Genomic DNA, 26,928 nt, shown 5'->3' with positions numbered 1-26,928 from the left:
TTTCCTAGAGGAATTAAAATTCATGTTGAGAATCTGAAGACCAAGGAATAATTGGATTAGAAAGGTATGATCCAGGAAGCACCTATATGCACAGGCCTAAGGGAGAGAAAGGATCTAAATTATGCAAGTATGTGTGTGAGGGAGTAAATGAAGAAAAAAACATGCAGGGTGAAGAGTAGGTGTGGGATGGAAGATGAATTGGTTTTGAACATGTTGAATTTGAGATATTTGTGGAGTCAGTGTGATTGCTGTCAGCTCTTGGGTATGTGGGTCTGGTGCTCAGGAAAGAGCTCTGGACTTGCCAGGCAGCTATATTTTCCAGGAAAGCCATGGGCATTCATTAATTTTACCAGTAGGATTATGTAAAGTCAGGAGAAACTAAACTGAATATGGAGAAACACAGAGTTCTAGAACCGACTATGCAGAAACAACAGAGTTTAAAGATAGAAGAAGCCTGCCCATAAAAGGAAAATGAAAAGAAACATCTAGAAATGTCAAAGTCAAAAAATTGTTGTTGTTTAAAAAATCAGGAAAAGAAAGAATAAGGAGAGGGAGTAGTCAGTGGTGTCTTGTACCACAAAGAGATGGTTAGAAATGAGGACAGAAATTTGTCCTTCTGATTCAATAACAGGAAGAGAAACTGTTGGTGACATGCATGAGATCAATTTTTGTGGCATGATGAAGCCAGATGGTGATAAATTGATATGGATGGAAGGCGAAGAAATGGAGAATGTCTGCAGACAATTCTTTAAGGAAGTTTGGCTAAGATTGGGGGAAAAAAGAGAAGAGGGCATTTGCTTCAGGGAGATTGGGGATCCAGGGATGATTGTTTTTAAATGGGGGTGGCTTGAGAACACTTAGTGCTGTTGGGAAAGCACTGGTAGAGGGGAAAGGGCTGATACTGAAGAGCAGGGCAGAACTAGAGCAAGATCACTGAGAAAACGGGTGGGTAGGACCAATTCATTCCGTCTGCAAACTCCTGAGCGTCAACCATGTGATGGGACTCCAACTTGAAGGCAGGTCATTGAAGAGGAGCTCCCATCTTATGACTATTTTTTTCCTCTGTGAAGTATAAGTGTTGAAGTTAGCCTCAGGAGTGGGGCAATCCACTGTTTGAGAAGAGTTGCGGAGCTCCCAGACAAAGTTCCTGAGGAGGAGTGAAGGGGAGAACCAACCAAGAACTCATGGAATTGCCAGGCAGCTCTGGAAGCCAAGAAGAGGCTGAAAGCCACACACTGAACATGAATGTAGTCACCAGGTCTGGGTGGTTCTTTTTAGCAGCAGCACTCAGCAACCCTAGTGTAGCCACAGAAGGATTACAGGGAGGAATTGGTGCTGGGGTGGGGTTTCATCAAACAGGTACTATGGAAGAAGAGTGAAGTAGAGGGGTGTTTGAGGTGAAGGACTGTAGAATCTGAAGTTGGATACAGAAGAAAGCAGAATCGCTGGGGTGGCAGTGAGCATGCCACTACACTCCAGCCCGGGCAACGGAGTGAGACTCCAACTCAAAAAAAAAATTAGAGGGATTAAGCCCTGGATTCTGATGAAGCCAAAAAAAGAAAGAGTAACTGAGGGAGAGAACTGGAAGGCTAGGAGGCAGTGATCAGACTGAAGCATTTGAGTTTATTATTTCAGAGGAGTACAGTTCTGAAGGGCGAGGTACCTGTGTTAGGAGGAGAGGTGAGTGTCAGTAAGGGTATAAGACCCATTTAGGTTGTTGGATGGGTTGTCCACATGGACTTTGATGTCACTTGGAAAGATGGTAGGACCCCACTTACTATTCATTCTTGCTCTCTGCTTAGTCCTCAATGAATGAGTTCAAATGACTGAATAATGGAGGTTGGAGATTACTATAACAAGTTGGGGTAGAGGGTGTTACATAAATTCCTGATGACATAGCCTCAAAGCAATAGGACTTTTTGTTCAGGGTTGGAAGGTGAATTTTCTGAAATTGGAATTAGGTTGCAAGGGTCATCCTGATTCCACTTTCTTTTTTTTTTTTGAGTTGGAGTCTCACTCTGTCACCCACACTGGAGTGCTGTGCTGTGGCCACTCCCAGCCACCGCAGCCTCGACCCACTGGGCTCCGGCGATCCTTCCGCCTCAGCCTTCCAGGTAGCTGGAACTACAGGCATGTGCTGCCACGCCCGGCTAATTTTTTGATTTATTGCAGAGATGGGGGTCTCACCAAGTTGCCCAGGCAGGTCTTGAACCCGCAGGCTCAGGCAATCCACTCACCTCAGCCTCCCAAAGTGCTAGGATTACAGGCTGAGTCACCGAGCCCAGCTTGATCCCACTTTCCAATGCTGCCACAAGTGGGGATGAGGAAACCTCAAGGGAGAATCAGTGTTCAGTTAAAACAAAGAGGGTCTTTATGGGCTAGGGGTGCCAAGGAAGAGACTTCTGGGGAAGGTGTGTGGCTGCCTAAGAGCTTGATAACTCTAAGGCTGGACCTGGATTGGTTGGGACAGTGGGGCAGTTCCACAGGGTACAGCAGGCAGGTTTGGAGGGAGAGCGCAAAAGGAAACTTTTGAGTTAACCCAAACTGAGATAACTGCTCAATGGAATACTAGAAGCCTGTTGAGTCACCCAGCATCCTGTTGCTCTGAGATAATATTTTTACATTTTCTGAAAGAGCATTTGTACTAATTCTAGTTTTATACATGCCTACATGCCTAATTTATGTATGTCTGCAATGTTATAATGTTAATATGTTTATTGCATATGTTAACCCTTTAAAATCTAAGGTGAAAAAAAATCTTGGAGCAAGTTAAAATGATGGTGTCTCTGATAACCTTGCTTTTCCTTAGGCGATGTTGACGACTACAGTGCTGAAGTGGAGGAGCTTCTTCCTCAACATCTTCAGCCATCTTCAAGTTCTGGCCTTGGCACTTCCCCAAGCTCTTCACCCCGGACCAGTCCCTGCCAGTCACCTACTATATCAGAGGGTCCTGTACCTTCCCTTCCCATCAGACCAAGCCGAGCACCGTCCAGAACTCCTGGGCCTCCGAGTGCACAAAGTGTGTATTTTGTTTGAAAGTTTTATATGACTTCCTCTAGCTGATGTGCTTGATTTTGGAAAGCCATTGTTGTTTAACCTTCATACCCACGTGCTAAAGTGTACCCTGTTTTCTCTGCATCAAAAGAGGACAATGAGCAGGGTGTGCTGGCTCAAACCTGTAATCCCAGCACTTTGGGAGGCCAAGGTGAGAGGATTACCTGAGCTGCAGTCCGAGACCAACCTGGGCAACATGATGGGACCTCGTCTCTACAATAAATTTTTTATTTTTTATTTTTTGAGTTGGAGTCTCACTCTGTCGCCCAGACTGGAGTGCAGTGGCCACTCCCAGCCACCGCAGCCTCGGCCTGCTGGGCTCCGGCGATCCTTCCACCTCAGCCTTCCGAGTAGCTGGAATTACAGGCGTGTGCTACCACTCTACAATAAATTTAAAAATTAGCCAGGCATAGTAGCATGTGCCTGTAGTTCCAGCTACTTGGAAGGCTAAGGTGGAAGGATCGCTGGAGCCCAACCGGTCAACGCTGGGGTGGCAGTGAGCATGCCACTACACTCTAGTCTGGGTGACGGAGTGAGACTCCAACTCAAAAAAAAAAAATAAATAAAGGAAACTGTGTAGATAATAAGCCCTCAATGGACTGGAAACTCATCATCACTGTCACTGAATGAAAATTGTTCTTAAAACTTTTTCTGTGTGGCTAGGTTTGTCCATATCTTATCATAGATAGCTTTTGGTTGTTGTTGTTAAGGTAAGAATCCATAACTATTTGGGCTTTTCTTTTTATTGTCTCTGCTGACCAGCAGACTGCAAATGACTTAATACTCTGAGCTGTCTTGATAGGGCCACTTTAAATCAGCTTTCAGCACATAGGGCCTAGGTAAGAAGTCAGTATAGAGGTAGTATTATCACTGCCCTAGTAACAGAGGGTAGTTCAGTGGTAGACTGCCTTTGTTATTCATAGGCACTGAAAATATGGCACTGTGTACACTGTAGTACAAAGTTTAAATTTAGGAAAACAGAATTTTACTACACATTCATATGAAGTGTCATTTCTTTCTACCAACAGCCACTTGAAGCCTGATCTTACCCATTGTGCTTTTTCAGGTTCTCCTATTGACACGCAGCCAGCAACACCACTGCAGCAGAAAGACCCTGCCCAGCCTTTGGAGCCCAAGCGGCCGCCTCCGCCCCGCCCAGTTGCTCCTCCCACGCGTCCTGCCCCCCCGCAGAGACCTCCTCCACCTTCAGGTGACGGACCGTTTTATTTCCATTGCTGCTAGATATAAAATTCCCCTCCACTCTATTAAGAAATGTTTTCCAGTCCCTAACTTCTAGATGTTATTGTTTTTCTGTCATTATTGCTGCTGCTTCAGCTTTTCTCTAAAGATCGTGGTATTCTTGACAGAAAGTGGTTCTCAAGTAGTTTTCTCTAATGTGTTTTCATAGCTGCCTTCTCAACAGCATGCCAGAGATGTTTGTTTTGTTTTTGCTAATTTTATACATGTAAACTATTCATAGGTAAAACTAGGTTTAATTTTTCTTCACAATTCTCATTTCTGGAGTTATAACATAAAATCATTAAAATTTACTAATTTCTGTAAAGTGTATAACTAAAACTGGAGAGCATACGTATTAATATAGAGTTTGATGTTTTGAAATGTTCTTTTTTATTGAATGTAGTGTTGTTACTTCAATTATTATAAGTATATGCATTGAATAATAGCCTTTTTATAGTACCTAGATACTAATATGTAATTCCTACATGATATATGACATCATGAATAGTATAGTCAATCATTGGCATTTCAATTTTTTATTTAATGTCGTTTCCTTTCTGCTGCATATTTTCTTATGAACTATAAGGGGCTAGGAGTCCTGCACCTGCTAGAAAAGAATTTGGAGGTAAATATTTACATTTGTTATCATGTATGAATCTTGGTTCATTAATGTTTTGGAGTTTGAGCTCTACAACTGAAAGACATTTTAGGTTTGCTTTGATAAAAGTCAAAATAAATGACATTCATACTCCAAGTTAAAAATAGCTCCAAACTTCTATTACACTCTCATTGAGTAATAGATTAGAGGTTAGTTTTATTTGTGAATAGAACTAATGAGGACTGGCATTTCCCAGGTAAATACAGTCAAACTACTCTTTAGACCTAATATCATTTTTTTGATAAACATACTCTATTTGGCTACAAAGATTTAATTCTCAAAAGTTCCAAAAATTTCAAAAGGGATTCAAGTATAGTGAATACAGAACATTTCCCAAGTATTTGATTAGTGATGCTATAGGACCTTGGAAAAGCTTGTGGATTAGCAAAGTTTCCTAGGAATGCAATTTAAAATTATAATAATTATCTGAAATATATTTTTCATTTTGCATTTATTTAACTTGTCATAAAACTCATTTGTTTATATAAGAACTATATTATCTTCTCTCTTTCTTTTTTTTTTTTTTGAGTTGGAATCTCACTCTGTCGCCCAGACTGGAGTGCAGTGGCATGCTCCTGGCCACTGCAACCTCGATCTGCTGGGCTCCGGTGATCCTTCTGCCTCAGCCTTCCAAGTAGTTGGAACTACAGGCAGGCACTACCATGCCCGGCTAATTTTTTTTTAAATTTATTGTAGAGATGCGGTCTCGCCAAGTTGCCCAGGCAGGTCTCGAGCCCGCGGGCTCAGGCAGTCCACTCATCTCAGCCTCCCAAAGCGCGGGATTACAGGCTGAGCCACCAAGCCCAGCTTATTTTCTCACTTTCAATAAGGAAACTTTTATGCAGTGTAAAACATGTAGTTTATTTGGCTTACGTGAAAACTCAGATCTCAGTTGGAGTTGACAAATTTATTTAATCTAATTCTCAAGAAAGTCTTGAGGTAGGTTTTCACAGTTCCTCAGAAGAGCTTTGCAAATCTGGTTTTAATATTATTAAGGTCCATTGTACATGTGTGCTTGGTCTTTTTCTATTCTAACTGCCTAATGACATTGCTAACCAATTGAGGTCTTATTATAGACTTTTCCTGTGTGTAAATTTTAATGACTTTTTATAATAAGGATGGCTAAATTATTTCAGCATTATAACTTCTGCAAAATACTGCTAGGTAATAATTTTTCCATTAACCTACAAAAATCATTAATTTTTCCCATTTCAGGTTCCTGCTTTTATTTATATTTTCATAATTTTTATCTTCTGCCTTAATTAGGAAAATAATCTGTAGAAAACAAATTTTAAAATGAATTTGGAAAAAGTTATATTAGCAACCCATTGGCTTACTTAGAATTCTGTTTTAATTTGTTTTTAATTGCTTCTTTTCATAGTTCTTTTGCAGGCAGTGTTTGTGACATATTTTATTTTATTCTATAATCAGTAATTCTTTTATGGCACTAAGCTTGGGAAAAGTCATTAGAATACTCTCAGAATTATTTTTAAAAGCTTCAAAAATTAACTTCTAGTGGACTTATATAGTCTCACAGAAATTTTAAATGAAATTGAAACTTCGTATATTTTTTTTCTTTTGACTGCCAAATATTGGAGTTATTTGCTCTGTATATGAAAAAAGATATGAGATGATTATAAAGCAAAGGTCTTCATTAAATATATTTTAAAATTCTCTCTATAATACTCAGTGATCTATCACAGAAACAAAGAACAGAATACCATATGCTCTTACTCATAAGTGGACCCTGAACTTTTACCATATACTTTAAGAAAGAGATTGGCAGTAACAGGATACTGCCAGGTGGGGGTTTGAACATTAATAAGAGTACCTGATTTCAAACCAGACAAAGTGGAGACCAAAGGGAGGCTCAAACTTTACCTGTACAATGTCCACTTGCATACCTAATTCAGAATTGTACCCACATTTTAAAAGTAAAATATTTAAAAACTCATAAATTTTTAAAATATCGCAATAAAGCTGGAAAAAAAATTCCCTACTGCTAGTTATCTCATATATTTTTTAAAATTGTCATCCTGTTTCTGCTCTTTTGTTTGAGTCAAGGGAGGACTCAGGTTTGGGCTAGTCATCTAAAGTCACTTTGGTTTGTACTATATCTTTGAAAAAATTTAAAGAAGTAAAAGAACATATTTGCAAAAGTAAATTTAATGCAGAAATTGTCTTGTGTACCTGCCTTTCATTCGGTGCTATGGGCCCTGAACAATATATAGCTTCTGTTCTTTCTCTAAAAAGGTATTGGAGCCCCTCCCAGTCCTGGGGTAGCTAGGAGAGAGATGGAAGGTAACAAGACTTTTGCATTCTAGAAATGGTTCTCTCATTTTGTTTCTCAATGTCAATACACCTCCCCCCAGTATTTAAAAGCATCCTAAATCCTTCTTTAGTCCAGCTGTAAACTTCTCCCCTTGTATACCTTGTATTTTTCTCTTCATTCTATGCCGTGTATAGTTTCTAATGGATAGTCATTTAATTTCCCCTAGATTCTTATGTTGTTTGTACTCTGTTTCATACATACATATTTTATATATATTTAGGTTATACAATTATTGTTAAAGAAGGCTGCCTTCAAAATTCTTTTCAGAATAAGACAAAAATTTAGAAAAATATGCTTTACTAATTTGAAGTTTTAAAAATTAAACTCTATTAATTCAGATACAAGAATATAGTATTTTGTGAGTGATTTCAGATAACAGAGCTGTTTTTATGTATATTGGTACTGAGCTAGTTTTGTTTAAAAGACCATTAAGACTAGAAGTCATTTGTTAAGATTATAGTTACTAAAGGACTGATGTATTTTATAGACCAATTGCACTTTTCAAGAAGGAGAATAAATCTAAGATGCTGCCCTTGATAGTCCTGACAGTCCAGATGCTGCCCTGCTCCTTTTGGACCCAGAGTAATTTATTTCATTTTATCCTTCAGATGCCATTTTAATGAGTTTGAACCATATTTTAACACTGTCTTCTGTAAGGCAGATATTTGGTGATAAGATATACCGTCTTCTGTCATAATCATAGGGTTTTGTTATAGAAATCCAAAAGATCTCATCCCAGATGACTTTATCCACAGTGATATCCACAACATGAAGTCCTAAAACAACACTATTAGGGCCTCTTGTGTAGCTTGACAAATGCAGTTCTATCTGTTGCTCAGGAGCCATTTGTCTGCCAGGCTCTGAAAAGCAGCAGTGCCACATCTTGTGACCACTCACACTGTATGTTTTCAAGCTTCATGGGAGAGAGCTCTGTGGGGAACGTCACCTTAAAAGTGGTCCCATGAGTGAGGTGTCACACTAAGAGCTACACTCATCTCCCATAAAGGTCTAAATATTCTAGTTTTTCTTTCCTTTTGAGTATTTCATTTAGGACTGATAATTCCCTTCATTATTATCCAAAACAAAGTACTTTGTTTTGTTACCATCTCATGTCCCCATTTTTGCTGGTAATGAAGCTGAACAGCCAACTTATGTTATGCAATGTTGCTTTATTTTTTACTTATGACTAATTTTTTTCCCTTCCTGTTTCAAAGCACCCAAAAGCCCTGGAACAACACGGAAAGATAATATAGGTAAAAACACTTGTATGTAGCTACTTACCTTTTAAAACTGGACCATGAAATAGACACTTGGAATATAAGCACATGGTTTATTGATTTTTTTTTTAAACTTTTTTTTTTTAACTTAAATATATGGTATGATGTCTTTGTTCTAGGACGCAATCAGCCTTCACCTCAAGCAGGAATTCCAGGCCCAGGACCCAGTACAACCAGACCGGTAGGTAAAACCTAGCCTGGGAGCCAAGGGGTCTCAGTTCTATGTCCCAATTTGCCTCTTGCGGTGTTTTTTGTTTTTGTTTTTAAAGATATGGGGTACACATCAGCATTAGGTTCATAAATGGTTGACATGCAGGTGAAGTTTGAGCCTCCTACTGGTCCTCACTTCCCTTGGTTTAGGATCAGGTACCTTTAGTGATGGTGTATGTCTTCCACCCGCGTACCCCCTCCAGTGTCCTGCTAATGCCGATCCCTCTTCTTAAATGTTCAGAACCTACTTATGAGTGAGAACATGTGGTATTCAGTTCTTTGTTTCTGTGAAAGATCACTGAGTATGATGGACTCTAAATCCATCTAAGTTGCTGCAAAGTCCATAATTTTGTCCTTCTTTATGTCTGTGTAATACTCCATCATGTATATGTGCCACATTCTCTTTATCTAGTTCACTTTTGATGGGCAGCAGGGTGGTTACAAGTTTTTACTAATAGTGCTGCAATAAACATGCATGTGCAAGTATCTTTTCTGTAAAATGATTTCAGTTCCTCTGGGTATATTCCCAGAAGAGGGATTGTTGCATCGTTTGGAAGGTCACTTTCTAGTTTTTTTGAAAATTGCCACTGCGGTGTATTTAATTGGGAAAATTGAGTTAGTCTTTCAAGAGTTTTACTTCTGTGGTTTTTGTTTTTTTTAATCCTATGGTTTTTTTCCCTTTATTTTAAAGATGTGGGGTACAATTCAGGATTAGGTATACAAATGTTCACTTCTGTGTTTAAAAAAAAAATTCTAACTGGGCATGGTGGCATACTTGGAGTCCTGGGTACTCTGGAGGCTGAAGTGGAAGAAATCACTCCCCAGAGTCAGGAGTTTGAGTCCAGCCCAGGCAACATAGCAAGACCCTGTCTCTAAGAAAAAAGAAGAAAAGCAAAGCAAAAAAATTTCAAGGTGTGTTTTTTCTGAAGTCTTCTAGTTGTTCAGGCATATATCTCTCCATCTCCTTATGGACTTTAAAATCATCCTAGTCAGGGAGGCGGGATTGGCAGTAGTGGGAATCTGCCTGGGGAGGGGGGGCACACCTCATCAACAAGGGTGCCTGTATAATGAACATTTATATACCTAACCCTGATTTGTACCCCACATCTTTAAAATAAAAAAATCATCGTTTTCCATGGAGGCAACATTGCACATAGTTAAAAACCCCAGTCCAACAGCTAGTCAGGCCTGAGTTTGGATCCTGGCTCTGTTTTCTAACTGTGTGGCCTTGGATAAGTTGTGTTTTTTTTTAAATAGGGACGATAAAAATAATACTTACCTCTGAGGTTTATTTTGAAGATGAAATGAAAATACCTATTAAAGTGCTTAATTAACATAGTACCTGGCACATAGTGAACAGTCAAAAATAAAAAGGAAAATTTTATACAATTTATCACAGTATGACTACAAATAGAGGGCAATTAAAATGACAAGATGGGGAATAATACCAGAGAGGAGAGCAAATGAGATGCAAAAGCAAATATTTTCAGAAAATCTTATCTGTTGAAGATTAATAAATGTCTCAAGTCTCACATTTCCCATCTTCAGACGATTCCACCCCGTGCTGGAGTTATCAGTGCCCCACAGAGCCATGCTCGGGCATCTGCCGGAAGACTGACTCCTGAAAGCCAAAGCAAACTACCAGAAGCATCGAAAGGTAGACACTGTATTAGAAATGTCGTACCACTTTTGTTCTACATTTTTTTTTTTCACTTTTCCTTTTCCCTTCTGTTGTTTCCCACCCTCTACAACATACTCAAATAGGGATGTCCTTTCCTTCTACCACAAGAATTGAAGCTACTTGTTGGGGAAAAAAAGCAACAACCAGAATGCTCTCCTAACATTTTACTAAGGGAGGAAGAAACCGTGGTTTTCTAGAATACACCTAATGTGACAACCATTGCTTTTTAGGTTCAGCTTTTCTTCCTGAGCCACTGAAGCCTCAGTCTACTTCTCCTCTGCAGCCCTCCGTGGCCCCGCCTGCTCCGAGGTTGCAGGAGCCTCTTGTCCCTATGGTGGCACCTATACCTCCGTCTGGCCCTCACCCAAATTTGGAAACCCCACCACAACCACCACCTCGTAGTAGGTCATCCCATAGCTTGCCTTCTGAAGCTTCGTCACAACTGCAAGTAAGTCTCCCATTACCCAGAATATTATCTTTGATGTATAGTCTTTGAACATACTTATTTTGATTATTAGCTATTATAAATAAATATGAGCTTTAATTTTCTTTTGGTATTGATAGCATCTTAAGATAGGACATCTCAAACTAGTCACATAACAAATGCATGCTTTGGCTGTTTGAGGGATTTTTGTTTTGTTTGTTTGTTTGTTTTTAGATACAGGATCTCAATTTGTTGACCAGGCTGGAGTGCAGTAGTAGGATCCTAGCTCCTCACTGCAGCCTTGAACTCCTGGGCTCAAGAAACTCTCCCACCTTAATCTCCTGAGTAGTGGGGACTGCAGACACATACCACCACACCTGGCTAATTAAAAAAAAATTTTTTTTTTACAGACAGGGTCTTACTATGTTGCCTAGGCTGGTCTCAACCTCCTGTTTTCAAGCAGTCCTCCCTCCTTAGCCTCCCTAGTAGCTGGAATTACACACGTGAGCAACCATGCCCAGCAGGGCCTTTTAAAAACTTTTGCTTACATCAAAGATTCTCAGAAAGTGATCCTAGGCCAGGGTTCTTTAGGGTGTTTCCAAGTGACTCCCAGTCATTTTTTCATGTTAATGTTAAAAGCTTACGATTTTTTTTTATCATAATTGACTTTGGATAGTTAAGAAATTAGAATGAACAACAATAATTTATTTTTCTTATTGCTCACAGTAATAAATTAGTTTTTGCTTTTACTTCCTGGAAAGAGAGGCAGATCAGATCAGTCCTTGGACTACCGACATGATGATTAATTTCCAGTACACAGAATAATCCTTTAGTTACTCTTAATGCAAGCAGTAGTTCTTTAGTGTGTTGGAGGCAGCACTGGGTTTCCTTAGGTATTTCAAACAGTTGCAGTTGTTATTGAATCAGTTTAGATGGTTTGGACTTGCAGTAGTAGGATCCATTCACCAAAGTAAAAACCATCGCCACTGCACTCCAGTCTGGGCGACAGAGTGAGATTCCAACTCAAAAAATAAAATAAAATAAGTAAAAATAAAATTTGATTTGGATCTGTAAAAAAAAAAACACCATCAAAATAATAAGTCATTTCATTCATGTTTCATAGAAAACAAAGTCATATTGCCTTGATGTGTTGCAATCATATAATCACAGAAGCTCTCATCTCACATCAGAAAGACTTCTGGTTAATATATACAAAATTATTTTAAACAGGAATAGTTATGTAAGTTAAATTGTTTTATTTTTATTTGGATGCTGCTTTACTTAGTTTGTTATATACATTTCAGTAAAATTGCTAAAATGAAATTTATATTTAATAAGTACATTTTTTGTTGTCTAGCTATATATAAAGTATTAACTTGAAAATGCCATCAAGGCCAAAGAAATGTGTGAAGTTTTAAAAGTCTGCTTTTAAACTTTGGAAAGAAGTAAAATACAGAAAAATTACATATTGATAATGTTCCTTAACCATATTTATAAGTTATAGTTTACATTGAATTTTATAGATATATGAGTATGTCTGGCTAGTTGGCAGAAGTTAACAGTTTATGTTTCCACATTGTGAAAAAAGATACTAAAGTAAATATATGACTTATACAATCTGAATATTGTTAGCAATTGTTAGCACTCATTAGATTATTAATCACATTTGTAAAAGCTAAAGGATATATAATAGAGAAAAATAAATGTTCTCTTAAGGTGATAAATACCAAAAAGCATTCTACATTTTTTTAAGTTCAGAAAACTGTGGATGCTAAAGATATTTAATAATGATAAAAAGAACCTTTTAAAGGATAAATGTCCACTAGTATTTTCTCTCTGCCAGTCTACTTTTAGTGAGTCATAAATTTTTCATCTCATTTTCTTGTAATATGTACTATTATTTTTTTAATGAATTAAGAAAGGTAGATTTATTGAAGGAAAGATACATTGTGAAGGACACAATGGGCAGGACAACAGCAAGAGTGCCCGCTGCCCTATTGTATTTTTTAAAATGTAACTGGAGGGCAAAAAACTTATAAACTAGCCACTTTGAGCTTCCTATTACTGTTTTAGGGCATCCATTTTATAATAGAAGTACACCATAATTCCTAGAACTCTATAATGGTTTAAATCTCCTTAGGCCAATATGAAAGATACAGTACTCTGAAAAACTTAAGAGTGAACTATCAAGTAAGGTTGACATCATCATTGTAAAATCCTGTTATGACATACAGTACTACAGTGTGAATATGACAGTCACTGCCAAACATCACTTTCTGAGATAATTTTCCATTGTTTTGGTTTTTGTTTTTCATTGAACTGAGTATGGTGATTTGGTGGCTGATGCCACATGCTTTGTGTGTAGCCTGGTGCTTTGCATTCTTGAATCTTGTGGTAGTTCATCAAAAAGTCAAAGGTGTTTGCTTTAAATTCTAAAATTTCTTTTTGTCTCAGACATAGATATCAAACTCCTCTGAACATTATATACCCAGACACACTTCTTTTTTGGAGGGTGGGGGGGTCCTATTTACATGTAGACTGTCATTGTGAAGCATCAGTTTCCTCTAGGGAATGCACAATGCTGGGGGCAAGGAGAGAGGTGAGAAGGAGTCTTTTTACCTTTTGAATTTTGAACTGTATGAATAGTGAGGATTCAGAAAATAATAAAAATTTTTAAAATTCTCTAAATTAGCTATAATTTGTAAAATGTAAGATTTTCAAATCGGATAAGGGTGAGTTTTTTAAATATTACGAATTTGATATTTTAGTAATGACATGAAATAGTTTTAGAACTGAACATAAAGTAATTGTTTTCAAATCTTTATTTATCCTGCCCAGAATCTACAAGTTATCTGAACAATTAAAACATACATGACTCAGTTTTCCTTTTTATTATTTAAGTGTTCATTGACTTTATAATTCTACATAGAAATGAATTTTTTTATTTTTAATATTTAAAAATAGAAACAAGGTCTCACTATGTTGCCCAGGCTGGTCTTGAACTCCCGGGCTCAAGCAGTCTTCCCACCTTGGCCTCCCAAAGTGCTGAGATTACAGGTGTTAACCATCACACCTGACCAGAGAAGAATCTTTTAACTTAAATGACTATGTAACATGTCATATATCCCTTAGGAAGTATTAAAATGCCCAGTTATCGTTGACTGCCAACATCCATGTAACTTTTTATCAACTGAGAGCCAGAAGTAAGGAAATCCAACAAGAAGTTAAGTAACAAAACTCACTGCTTTACTATTGATGTGAGACCAGGTAGAAAATCTCAGCATTCTAGATCCATTTAATGGAAGGCACAAAATCCTGTTCATCTTAACAGGAGCCTGTTCCTGCTTTACTCTCCAGTGCATGTAACCTGAAGATCATCAAGACAGTGTTAACTTAAATTCAAGAGTTTTATGTTTAGTAGGCAAGAAATTCTAAAATACTCCATAAATTTAAGGATGGTGTCTCTCTAAACTATGAACATTAGTTTTGCTATTTAAAAATAAGATGAGCTTTAGGTAATCAACGAAGGTAAGATCCAGTTTCTTATTGTACCTTCCAACTAATAAATTATGAGGTGAATTAATAATAGTATCATACTTCAGAAAATTGGAGTAAAATAGAACAACCCTAGATCCTGACCATTTTGTTAAAATGAATACTAATTTTCAATGGTGTAGTACTTTTGTAGAGTGTTGCCGTTTTATACATTTTTCTAATAATGATATCCATAGACTATCCTAAGGCTGTGCCTTAGTCTTCTTGGGCTGCCATATAAAATATCATACACTGAGTGGCTTAAACAACAGAAGTTTACTATTTTCTCACAGTTCCGGAGGTTGGAGGTCCAAGATCAGGGTGTCAGCCTGGTTGGGTTCTGGTGAGGCTTTCTTCCTGGCTTGTGGACAACCACCTTCTCACCATGTGCTCTCATGACCTAAGTGTGTGTGGTGCCTAGAATAGAGAGCATCCACACACCCTTGTACAAGCTCTCTGGTTTCTCTTCTTAAAGGTTGCTATCCCATCATGAAGGCCCCACCTTCATGACCTCATCTACCCTAGTTACCTCCCAATAGTCCCACCTCCAAATACTATTACATAGGGGCTTAGGACATCAACATGAATTTGGGAGTGGACGTGTCACACAAACATTCATCTCATGACAGCCTGCTTAAAATATTTTAGAGTTCCAAAACCTTTTTGGAATAACTAACTGGTTAGTAGTCAACCTTATACAAAACTAAAGTTTGGATCTCAATTCAATGAGATTACAAAAGGAATTAGAATTGTCTTTTGAACTTATTTTACAACCTGCAAATATTGCTGCTCTTGGATTCTGTATGTAACAGAAATAAAAGTATTTTGTTGACTGAATTCTTAGGGTTGCTAGTTGATCTTGGATTATCCTCCTAATTCTTTCCTTTGATGTCTGTGTTTTCCCTTCTCAAAGCCGGAGCAACCATCAGGGTAACAGGTATCTAACTATTTATCAATCTTACATGTGCTTTTCATCTGTCTTAGCACATTAGATATATGGATTTTTGCTCCATACATCTAAAGTTTCATCCATTTTAAAAACCACCTGTTCACATTAATAAATTCTATTATCATACCATAAAACCTGCTTTTTCTTTTTCTTAGTATTTTGGATTTTTAGAAACCATTTTAGTTGTTCTTGCTAATGCTTTGTCATATTTTGCTTCACTTTTAATGAAAATTAACATAACTAAAAAGTGGTAACTTTAAGTAAGATTTAAGCATATTGAAGCCTATTTGGCAAAACCATATTTGTCCTTGGTTTTAACAGCATCATAATTACATAAACACAAAATTAATATTTTTTTAGAAGAAAAATATTTGGAGAAGTTGTTCAGGTAGGTTTAGTAGCAAGATTCTTCTTGGTAAGGAAAAGTTGATTGTTTAGAAAGATGAAAGTTAACATCATAAAAAGATTAAAGGTCCTTCCAACACCTTTCTCTGTGAAAATAACACCAATTTTATGTTATCCATACAAAACCTGCTTAGATTACAAATTAATTCTAATATAATGAATGAATGGTGATGTGGCTCTCATTGTAATTTCAAGTCTGATTAGGAAAAATGACCCCGCTTCTGTTATATTAACTGATTTTGAAATAAATAATTTTCTAATGTATGAAAATACAGATATTTAAATATATAGCATTTATGTGTCAGGTGCCTACTATTCTAAGCTAGGCAGAAGATAAAATTCTCTTTTCCTGCAATGTCTACATTGTGGACTGTTCTAACTGCCATAGGAGAATTTGGCCTCAGACACAATAAAATACTTTCATTTTATTTTAATCATAAATAATTCAGAGATTATTGGTAATACAGAGTTAATTTTCATTTTATAATATATAAATTTTCCTCTTAAGTGTATTTTCATTTATAGGTCTGCTTACCTTTAATACATTTAGATTACAGTTTAAAGTCTGACATGTTTACTCTTTAATTTTGTACAAATTTATTATATTAAGTTTGAAGAAAAATGTACGTGTTTAATCATAAAGTATATTTTAGGATAATTGAATAAAATGGATACTGAAAAGTTATTTACTTAAAAATAAATAGTATTTATTTATATTTACATGCTCATCAAGCCAGGATCACAATTCTTTTCCCATCTGATCAGCTGACTTCGCTTGGTTCCATGACCATGGTTTATTCCAGCCAGCTTCTTTGTGAATTAGAGACCCAGGGATGTAGGGCCAGAGCACAAACTTTTGACAGCCATGAAGTAATTCTGAGCACTCTTCCTACTGATGACAATTCATAACCAGCTCTATCACATAGAAAGGACTGGGCACAGCTTCATTGTGATTTTAGAATAAATCAAACAGAAAATGGGATCATTTTCCTTTGGTCTTAAACAGTCATTGCATTTGTTCATTAATAGCATATCTATTTTGGAATATTTTTATAAGATGAGAAAGGTCAAATAAGGAAAGTTGTCACATTATTCATAGACTTTATTCTATGAAGGAGAACTTAGATTAAAAGACAAATAACTCTAGAAATTCATTTTTCCAAATAGAAAAGGGAAAGATGTAGTCTTCAGCTTATGAATATAAATATTCTAATGAAATTAATTGGTATCTATAAAGTTGAATTTCCATAGTAACATTAATTTTAAATGAAAATATGTTTAAAAGAACAGTGAAACCACATCATCATAGATGGGTGTTGGAAGTTTATTTATATAGATTTTGCATAAGTTCTAATTATGGCTTTCTTAAGTTCATGTTAAAATTTGGTAGAACTGGGCATGAACAAATTTGTTAATTCTGTATAATTCTCCTTATCATTTCAAAACTTACACGAATGAAATAAGTTCTGTCTAACTTCTTTGGTATTTAAAAAATTGATTTAATAAAAGTATTTTATTTAGTAAGGAGTTTTTTTAAAATAAGATTTTAGCTGTTTCATCATGCCTAAACCACCAGAGTAACAAGCCACACAAAGCTTTTTTAGTTTATAGATTCATATACTTGCATTAAAAAAAGGAAGAATAATTGAGACAGGAAGAATAGGGGATATTAAGAGTAAATATAAACTGATTTTTCAGTGTTCTCTTTCTTTTCCAGGTAAAAACAAATGGAGTCTCCAGTATCAAACTAGAATCACCACTAAAGAGTGACCCATTTGAAGATCTGTCATTTAATCTGCTTGCTGTATCAAAGGCTCAGCTATCTGTTCAGACGTCACCAGTTCTAACCCCAAACCCAAAGAGGTTAATTCAGTTGCCTTCTGCAACACAGAGTAATGTTAATACTTTGAGTTCTGTAAGTTGCATGCCAACAATGCCTCCAATTCCAGCTCGGAGTAAATCCCAGGAGAATATGCGAAGTTCTCCAAACCCGTTTGTTACTGGCTTGACCAGCACAAATCCTTTCAGCGACAGGACTATTGCTCCTGGAAACCCATTTAGAGCCGAGTCTCAAGAATCAGAGGCAACTTCATGGTTCTCCACAGAAGAGCCTGTTACTATCAATCCTTTTCCTCCTCTGGGTCATAACAAAAGCAAGCCTCCATCCTCACTTGATGGCTTTAAGGACAGTTTTGATCTGCAGGGCCAGTCTACAGTAAAAATTAGCAACCCAAAAGGATGGGTAACCTTCGAGGAAGAAGAGGACTTTGGTGTGAAAGGGAAGTCTAAGTCAACTTGTCCAGACTTACTGGGTAATCAACCAAGTTCGTTTTCTAGCTCCAGCCTGACATTGGATGATGACTGGAATAAGGGTACAAATGTTTCTTTCTGTGTGTTACCATCAAGAAGACCACCTCCACCTCCTGTCCCTTTGCTCCCACCCAGCACCAGTCCTCCAGTAGATCCTTTCACGACCTCAGCATCTAAGGCATCACCCACGTTAGACTTTACAGAAAGATGACATTATACATGATAGAAAACAGTCACTTTTTTAGTTTTGGCAGGGGACAGCCAAAAGAGTTGGGCATTAGTTATTTGTTATGTGCAATAAGTAATTGTTAAGCGCACTGATATCGTCACAAAATGCCACTATTTGATGTGTACAAAGTTGGAATATGTGTATATTGGAAATAAGGAAAAACATTCTCATTATTAACTGGAGTTTTGATGTGTTTCTCTTTGGATGAACAAGAGACAGTAGTAGTCATAAAAAGTGCTTAAAACGACTTTAGCAAATAGTCCTTCAGAAAATTTTTTGTGTCTTTGAAGAATCTCAGAAAGCCCACACAACTTTCAGCTGACCTTTCCGCCAGCCCTTTTATAAGTTTAACAATTGGTATCTATGAGTATTTACCAAAGAGCTGCCAAGGTTATAAAGAAACAAAGTTTTGAAAGGCCTTGCTTAAAAAAAAAAAAAGAAAAGGTGTATATGTATGTATACATATACATGCTACACACACATATTTATAAAACTCATTTAAATTCTAGGATACAAGTCGGACCACATTTGACCTTAAAGTTTTAATTAAGTCCTTTTTTCAATATCTCATTACCAAAAGATGGCTGCAAATGTAGCTTGGACATTTCCATTTTGTTTCCAAAACTAGAAAAATCTCACTACGGAACCAGAATTTTCTACCATTCCACACCCAGCCCCTTCTAACACAAAGTAACCTTATTACTTTACTTTCCACTCCAACACTTCCATATGCTTTTCTCTGGGAGGAGGTTCTTAAAGCCGGAAGCCACATATTTTGTGGTCGCTGTCAGGAGAACGGATATTCTAGCCCTCTCAAAAAACACTGTAGCCTTATATGCAGGGAAGGTACATACCACCAAGTTCTGTGGGAAGCTTGTACTCTCTTCTCTGCATACACTAAAGTATGTGTTGCCCATTTCCTTCCAACGCTTTTCTTTTTGCTGCTTTTGCTCTAGAACTTTGCTTTTAGCAGGGAAAACAGCTATCCTCAGAGGCTTTGAACTGGAGCCATATTTGGTATGTGTTCTCTCCCCCCTTAAGAAGCTCCATAACATCCATGATGCTGCTTTAAGTTTTCAGAGGCTATACCTCAAATTAGCTGTGGATTTTGTCTCCCGCACTGCCAATATGCAAATGACCCTGCTTTGATTAATTTTATGAAGTACACAGAATTTTTACAGAATGTAGTATTTTGATATCATTAAGTAAATCAATCAGAAAACTCCTTGAGCAATAGTAGTTTTGTTCACTTTAAGTTAAAATCATCTTTACCCATTAGGAGTTACATTAATCTTCCTTTTATATGAAGGGTTATATATGTCCACCTAAATTCCCGGGTCCACATTTAATCTTTAAAGATGTGCCATTGGGAGAATATCAAAAAATAGAGTTCACGGCTAAAAATATGTAAAATGTAAAAGCACAGGAAACTGCATTGCACTTAACAACATAAAGCAAATCTATTACGAAAAAAGTACTTTTCTACATGAGCAAATGTTATCAAAATACTATATTTATAGACGTAGTCCTTTCTGTTAACAACTAGGATTTGCTGTTAGAAATAACTCTTGTGAGTTTTATATTGTGCTTTTTGAAGGTTCTAATCATTTCAGCAGTAGTATCTTTTAAACAGCAGTATTACTATAAGCAGTATGCTTCCAAATGTGAATTAACTTGTTGAAACTGGCTTTAACATCTATGTGACTAGTGTATATGGTATTTGCTCTCCATTAACAAAATAATTCATTGTTAGTGAACTTCACTAGTGCAAATTGCAGTTTTGTGAGCAATGTTTCTTGTTGAATATAAACTACTGTCTAAAATATACATATCATCAGCAGCTCAGCCTTTATCAGGAAAATTATATTTGGCAAGTTGCTGAAAATGCACAAAGTTTTGAAAGTTAAAGGTATGCTGCAAATAACTAGCCATTATTCTGTGTATTATTAAATATTTACCAGTTCTTTTAAAAGCAGAGCTGAAGTTAGGCACTAAGGATCTCTTTGTGAATTCTTTGTTCTCTATAGTAGATTGTTGTTTATATGTAAGAATTTTATTGCTTATGTGGCATACAGTATTTATAACTATATACTTTATAGAAGTATGGTATTAAAGTCAGTGGTATACATTCTGTACATATCCTGTGAAATGTGCTGTTATATGAAATAAATATATCTGTCTTTACCATGCTGCCTTCTTTGATCAAAAGGGAAGACTTCAGTCATTTTTCTTGCACTTTATACATACAAGTTTAGTAACATTTGGGGAAAATAGGTTAACTCTTATTTCCAGATGAGGTATTTAAATAAAGCCTTTTTTTCCACCAATTTTATTTCTCCATATAGTGCTTACTCTAAAAGTTAGAAGAAAGATTTTCTGAGATTACTAATCATCATTGAAAAACCAATGCCCTTATTCCTTAAGAGAAGTTCTCATTCAAAATTGTGTTGGCTTGAAAATAATACCAGTAGCATGAATGATGAATTTCTGACCCACATCAGAAGAAACAACTGAGGAAGAGAGGGGAGGTAGGACACAAATAGCCAGATACAACGGGACTGGCTGAAAAGACCCAAATTAAGAGCCCAAGGCTGATCATTTCTATGAGTATTGCCTTTTTTCAGACCTATATGATTAACATCCAAAACAACAACTTTGATTCTTAGTTGAATTATGTTCATTAACCTTGATTAAGAGGTTACAGATACAAGTTAATAGGTTTTTAAAAATTGTTTTAAGATAATTCTAACCCTTTGCTCTCAGAGACATCTTGCGGATCACCAACCAGCAACTCTTCTGCACTTTTTTACAAAATAGTGGAAAACTAACCACTTCATATTCAATAGTATAGTGTTGGAACCAGTTATTTTATTGTAATGATATTTGACTTATAATGGAATTTAGGACATTGAGGAACTTATTTATGACACATGGACATTTAATATCTTAAATTTTTTTTTTTTGAGTTGGAGTTTCACTCCATCACCCAGGCTGAAGTGTAGTGGCACACTCACAGCCACCTAGCAACGACCTACTAGCCTCCGGAGATCCTTCTGCCTTAGCCTTCCCAGGAGCGGGAACTATAGGCGCGCACTACCATGCCCTGCTAATTTTTTATTTATTGTAGAGATGAGGTCTCAGCAAGTTCCCCAGGCTGGTCTTGAACCCGTGGGCTCAGGCAATCCACACACCTTGGCCTCCCAAAGTGCTAGGATTACAGGCTGAACCACTGAGTCCAACTTAGCTTAAATTTTTCTAATGTGTGGTAACGTGAAAGTCACTGATATCCTTGTGGTTCATTGATACATGTGCAATAGTAATTTGACGACTTCTACCTTGTGTCTTTCTACTTGAGCAGACAACATAGTCCTGTTTTCCTCCTACTTTAATATGTAATTTATTGTTCAGTCTGTTTGAAGAAAATGTAGGACACACTTGTGATTCCTGACAACTACTTCTCAACTGATTGATCATATCTCAGTATACCCTCTCTTTATTTGCTTTTTTATGCAATTTGAATGGAAAATGTCAAGGAAACATACATTTTTGAAAAATTTGCTCTGGCATAAGTTTGTCCTGTGTAATCACCAACAATCTATGTCTCCTAAGAGGGGACATCCTAGTGCTCTGCTAGATTTATGATGTCCCCTCAGAGGGCACATCTGAGTGCAAAGGGCTAAATTTATATACAGTTGTAAGAAATAAAACAGATGTACCCTGTACCCAGTCTCCCATATAGTAGCATCTTGCAAAACTACACTATGATAGCACAACCAGGACGTTAGTCATTTCCATCCACCACAAGGACCCTTGTGTGCCCTTTTTCCATGTCCCTTCCATCCCATTTCCCTTTCCCCTGTCCTTAACCTCTGACAACCACTCATCTGTTCTCCATTTCTGTAATTTTGTCACTTCAAGAATGTTGTATAAATGGAATCACATGGCATGTAACCTTTTGGAACTGGCTTTTTTCCACTTGGCACAATTATCTGGAGATTCATGTAGGTTGTCTGTATCAATCATTTCTCCTTTTTATTGCTGAATAGTATTCCATAGCGTGGATATGCCACAGTTTATTTAACCATTCACTCACTGAAGGGCATGTGGGTTGTCTCCAATTGGAGGCTATCACAAATAAAGATGCTATAAACATGTTTGTGTTTATGAATTTTTATTTCTAAATGCCCAGGAGTGCAATTGCTTGGTCATATAATAATGGCATGCTTCCATTTTTTTAAAACTGCCAAACTGATTTTAAAAACTGCCAAAAATGTACCATTTTACATTCCCATCTGCAGTGCAGGAGGGATTCAGTTTCTACACATCCTTGCACTCATTTTTTTTTTTTTTGAGTTGGGATCTCACTCTGTCACCTAGGCTGGAGTGCAGTGACGTGATCACAGCTCACCATAGCCTCAACCTCCCGGGCTCAGGTGATCTTTCTGCCTCAGCCTCCCAAGAGCTGGGACTACAGGCGCCCGCCACCACCCCCAGTCAATTTTGTTGTTGTTTTATAGAGACGAGGTCTCACTACGTTGCCCAGGCTGGTCTCGAACTCCTGGGCTCAAGCAATCCCTCCTCAGCCTCCCAAAATGTTGGGATTAAAAGCATGAGCCACTGCACCTGGCCTGTCACTTTTTTATTGTAGCCATTCTATGAATGGATATTTCACTGCGGTTTTCATTTGCATTTCCCTAGCAGCTAATGATGTTGAACATTCTTTCAAGTGCTTATTTGCCATCTCATATCTTATTCAGTGAAATGTCTATTTCGGTTCTTTTGCCCATTTTCTGTTTTTGTCTTTTTACTGTTGAATTTTGAGTGCTCTTTACATATGCTAGATTCTACTCATCTTTTGTTGCATATATGGTTTGAAAATATTTCTCTAGTCTGTAGCTTAATTTTCATCCTTTTCCCATGAGCCACAGCCAGATCCTGGGTTCTGCAAGGCCAGAGATTACAGCAAGGGTGACTGACATATGATAGCTAAACTCATGAAAAATAAACCTGATGTATAAATCAAAATGCTAGTTTATTAATGTTGGAAAAATAAGTCTGGCCATATCAAGATTAACACACATACAGAGAAATGGGAACTCTTGCACTGTTGGTGAAAGAGTAAATTGGCACATAAACTCTACAGAGTAACTTGACAATGTTGGGTAAAGTGCATACCCTATCAAGAAGAAATTTGACTTCTAGAGAAACTAATATATGTGGCACATGAGGTGCATGTTTATAGTGGTGAAAACTAGAAATAAACTAAACGCCAACAGGGAATGGAGTGGCATGTTCATACCGTGGAAGAGTATACAGCAGTGAAAATAAGTAAAAACAACATATCAGTGAGTAAATCTCATTTTGGAGCCATAAAGCAAGTTACAAAGTAATATAGTAAGACACCATTTATATAAAATTTAAAATATGCAAACAACATTTTCTTTAGGGATACATATATGTGTGAATGGTACAAAAACATGTAATGGAAATGACAAACTCAGAATAGCAGTTTACCTCTGGAGAAAGGGAAAATGGTAATAGGATTAGAGAGGGGCATGTGGGGGCTTTAACTGTATCACTTGTGTGTTAGGACTTAAAAAAAGGCAAAACAAAGTCAGTGAACAAAGTTTGCTCTTTCTCCTCCTGGCTGCCTGATATCCAGCAGCCATCATGAATGACTCAAGTTATCCAGACTAGGAAGTAAATCACTGATGGATTGCTTGAACAGATACACGTGGGGTTATAAGATGCCCTTCTTCCTAGAAAGGCATCAGTACCTAAAATACTAAGAAAACTAGCTAAGATGTACAAGAACACACCAGGTGTCATCTTGGTCTTGTTGGTGGTAAGACAATAGGCTTATGATAGCCTAAACCACACCAAGAAAAAGCTACACAGGTATAACCTGTAGGAGACAAGGACCTTAAGAAAACATTGAAAAGAATGTAGTAACAGAACAAAGATAAGATAACTACAAGTATCAGTGCTGACATTTAAAGATACCGCGAGGGCTTGACCTGTAGTAGTATTAATAAGCTACTTATTTAAACAAAGCTAAGTAATCAGTACGTGGGTCTTTTTGTGCAACAGTTTTCTATACTTCCCATTAATATTATATTATTAAAAATTATATCGAGACCCTGTGATGCATACATTTGTGGACAAGTGGTTCTGCTACACTATAAACCAAATTTTAAGAAGTTGGCTTCTTGAGTTTGGAATTGGATTAAGGAGAAACAGCCCTTATGGCCAACAGACAGGAGCTAAGAGAACATAGCCCGTTTCTCCCACTGGGAAGAGAGGCATTTGCAGATCAGACCAGTACTGTCTGTTCCAGGAGCTGAGTGATCCCTGCCTCAACAGTACTAGAGATGACATATCTCTCCCTCTCCCTGAGTTCCATCTTGCTTCTACCCACTATCAGTTTATCAGTCTTCATATGAAGACTTGGACTGGCTTTGGGCATTTCTGGGCCTATAATCATCCACCCTACAACACACACTCCCCGGGATGCAGTTTTAACAGATACCTAAGGGTCAACGTTTCAGGAACAGGAAGTAGAGGGTACATGTAATATGCAAGTCAATTTGTATTCAGGACTGCCCTCTTCCAAGCCCTTGCACTAACTTGTTTTGCTAGTACCTTGTTACGCACCCCTTAAGGCATTCCCTGACCACCAGTCTAAGAAGTCAATCACCCCGTTACACCTGCATTTGCATTTGTCTTGTCCATTTATTTTTGTTTTCTCTTTGTCACACTAAGACATAAGCTCCATGAGAGCAGTGACGCTGGATCCAGAGCACTTGGAAAAAACAGCGCCCGAACTCGATTGCCGTTCAGTAAGAATTTGTTGGGACTGGGAGCGGCGGCTCAAGCTTGTAATCCCAGCACTTTGGGAGGCCGAGGCGAACTCGGGGGTTCAAGACCAGCCTTGGCAACTGGCGAGACCTCGTCTCTACAATAAATTAAAAAATTAGCCGGGTGTGGTGGCCTGCGGCTGTGGTTTCAGCTACTTGGAAGGCTGAGGCGGAAGGATCGCCTGAGCCCAGCAGGTCGAGGTTGCGGTGGCTGTGAGCGTGCCACTGCACTCCAGCCTGAGCGACAGAGTGAGACTCCAACTCAAAAAAAAAAAAAAAAAAAAGAATTTGTTGGCGGATGTCTGGCTGGAGATTCTGGGGAGAGTTGCTCTGGCAGGTCGCTTGAGTTACCCTAGATATGCCAACCCTTAATTGCCTGTACAAAGACGTACGGGGACTCACTCTGGTCCCTTGGTCCTGACAACCAAACCAGCGGGAAACAGCCTCAACTTAGTTCCAGCTCGCCTCCGCAAAACTCCTCCAGGCCGGAAGCAGCGAGGGGGCGTTTCCGGAAGTGGAGACTGCTGGCGACGGAAACGACGCTGGGATTTGGAGTGGCCTGGAGAGACCGCTGCAGAACTCGGCGCCTGTGGAACCCATCGCCCCACCCATTTCAGACTTTGCAGCCCCCCACTTCAGCCCACCCACCTCCCTGAGTGGGGCCCCGGGCCACAGGCGAGGCGATTGGGCGGTCCGCCCTCCTTCCTGGGTCTGGGTCTGTGTTTGGGGGTTGCCGGGCAACAGCCACTTCCGGGAGCGGAGTCCGCGAATCCGCCGGCGCGGCTCTCAGACTGTGTGGATTGCTGGCCCGGTGGCAGCTGCGTACGGGAGTGGAGTGCTGCGCCTCCGCGCACCCCAGCTTCCCCATCCTCGGGTTCTGGTCTTGAGTTGGCGACCCTTCTGACTCTGTGTATAGTTGTTGCTCCTGGCAACGGCCACTTCCGGGAGCGAGTGCCGCCTTCCCTCTGTACCGCGGGCGCTCTAGCCCCGGGTTCCGGCCTCGAAACGGCAGTTAGTGTTCCTCCGCCGCTAGCTCCTCGGGTTAACTTCGGACCACTGGGCCGCACAACCCGGGACTTCTCGCCGCCCCCAACGCCTCGGCGGGGCCTTTGAGGCCGTCATGGTTCTCCTGCACGTGAAGCGGGGCGACGAGAGCCAGTTCCTGCTGCAGGCGCCGGGCAGCACCGAGCTGGAGGAGCTCACGGTACAGGTGGCCCGGGTCTACAACGGGCGGCTCAAGGTGCAGCGCCTCTGCTCAGGTGCGGCCCGGCGGGCCCGGGAGAGATGGAAGAAGAGGGGCAGGCTGGGGCGAGGGGTCCGGCTTGGGAAGGACTCGCAAAGATTTGCCGCAGCCGGGGTGAGGATGGGTCGTCAAGGTTAATGGGAGACGAAGATAGGACCGACCTGGCGCCCCCGGCTCGAAGGTGGGCAGCGGCTAAGGCCACGGGCGCCCAAGGGTCTCTCGGAGCCGAGATTTGAGGTGCTGTGAGTAAGCAGGTGGAAAGGAACAGCCTCGAGAGGGAAGAGGCGCCAGGAGGGAGCCCAAGACCTGGCTGAAAAGTAGATGTGGTGCCCACAAGGGGCAGGATGAGAATTGGGTGGGCTTCTGGAAGGTGAATTTCCTATTTCGAGACTTGGAGGGAAGCAGTTTTCGATGGTGAGCCACCTGGCTTTGGCACGGCCCCTCAGGGAAGAGACGACTGTGAGAAAGCCTTGGGGATCATTTTCCTATTCCTGGAAACTCGAACCCATTTCTCTGGTTATCGCGG

The 26,928-nt window shown here is 38.9% G+C and overlaps 2 protein-coding genes across 8 annotated transcripts in view; both read left to right on the top strand.

The window, feature by feature from the left end:
• SYNJ1 (synaptojanin 1) overlaps positions 1 to 20,485 on the top strand; it is a 106,215-nt gene extending 85,730 nt beyond the window's left edge. Inside the window, exons 24-33 of one of the 5 annotated variants that reach the window (XM_008068457.2) lie at positions 2,810 to 3,019; positions 4,121 to 4,264; positions 4,880 to 4,918; positions 7,205 to 7,252; positions 8,498 to 8,536; positions 8,680 to 8,741; positions 10,319 to 10,427; positions 10,682 to 10,899; positions 15,323 to 15,346; positions 17,481 to 20,485. In XM_008068457.2, the coding sequence (XP_008066648.2) occupies positions 2,810 to 3,019; positions 4,121 to 4,264; positions 4,880 to 4,918; positions 7,205 to 7,252; positions 8,498 to 8,536; positions 8,680 to 8,741; positions 10,319 to 10,427; positions 10,682 to 10,899; positions 15,323 to 15,343 (890 nt within the window). In that variant the 3' untranslated portion in view covers positions 15,344 to 15,346; positions 17,481 to 20,485. The remainder of the gene's footprint in view (positions 1 to 2,809; positions 3,020 to 4,120; positions 4,265 to 4,879; positions 4,919 to 7,204; positions 7,253 to 8,497; positions 8,537 to 8,679; positions 8,742 to 10,318; positions 10,428 to 10,681; positions 10,900 to 15,322; positions 15,347 to 17,480) is intronic. The other 4 variants (XM_021717763.1, XM_021717766.1, XM_021717765.1 and 1 more) reach the window with 4 other exon arrangements.
• Positions 20,486 to 26,054: 5,569 nt separating this feature from the next.
• The window catches only part of CUNH21orf59 (chromosome unknown C21orf59 homolog), an 8,805-nt gene continuing 7,931 nt past the window's right edge, over positions 26,055 to 26,928 (top strand). For 2 of the 3 annotated variants that reach the window (XM_021717768.1, XM_008068456.2), the window contains exon 1: positions 26,063 to 26,418. In XM_021717768.1, coding sequence (XP_021573443.1) covers positions 26,280 to 26,418 — 139 coding nt within the window. In that variant the 5' untranslated portion in view covers positions 26,063 to 26,279. Of the gene's footprint in view, positions 26,419 to 26,928 lie in introns of all 3 variants that reach the window. The other variant, XM_021717769.1, reaches the window with a different exon arrangement.

Source organism: Carlito syrichta, unplaced genomic scaffold (assembly GCF_000164805.1).
Source record: "Carlito syrichta isolate Samal-C Ts95f unplaced genomic scaffold, Tarsius_syrichta-2.0.1 Scaffold310961, whole genome shotgun sequence".
In the NCBI taxonomy this organism is placed as follows: Eukaryota; Metazoa; Chordata; class Mammalia; order Primates; family Tarsiidae; genus Carlito; species Carlito syrichta.
Note: the sequence above shows the minus strand (reverse complement) of the source record. Positions and strands in the feature narration are given on the sequence as shown.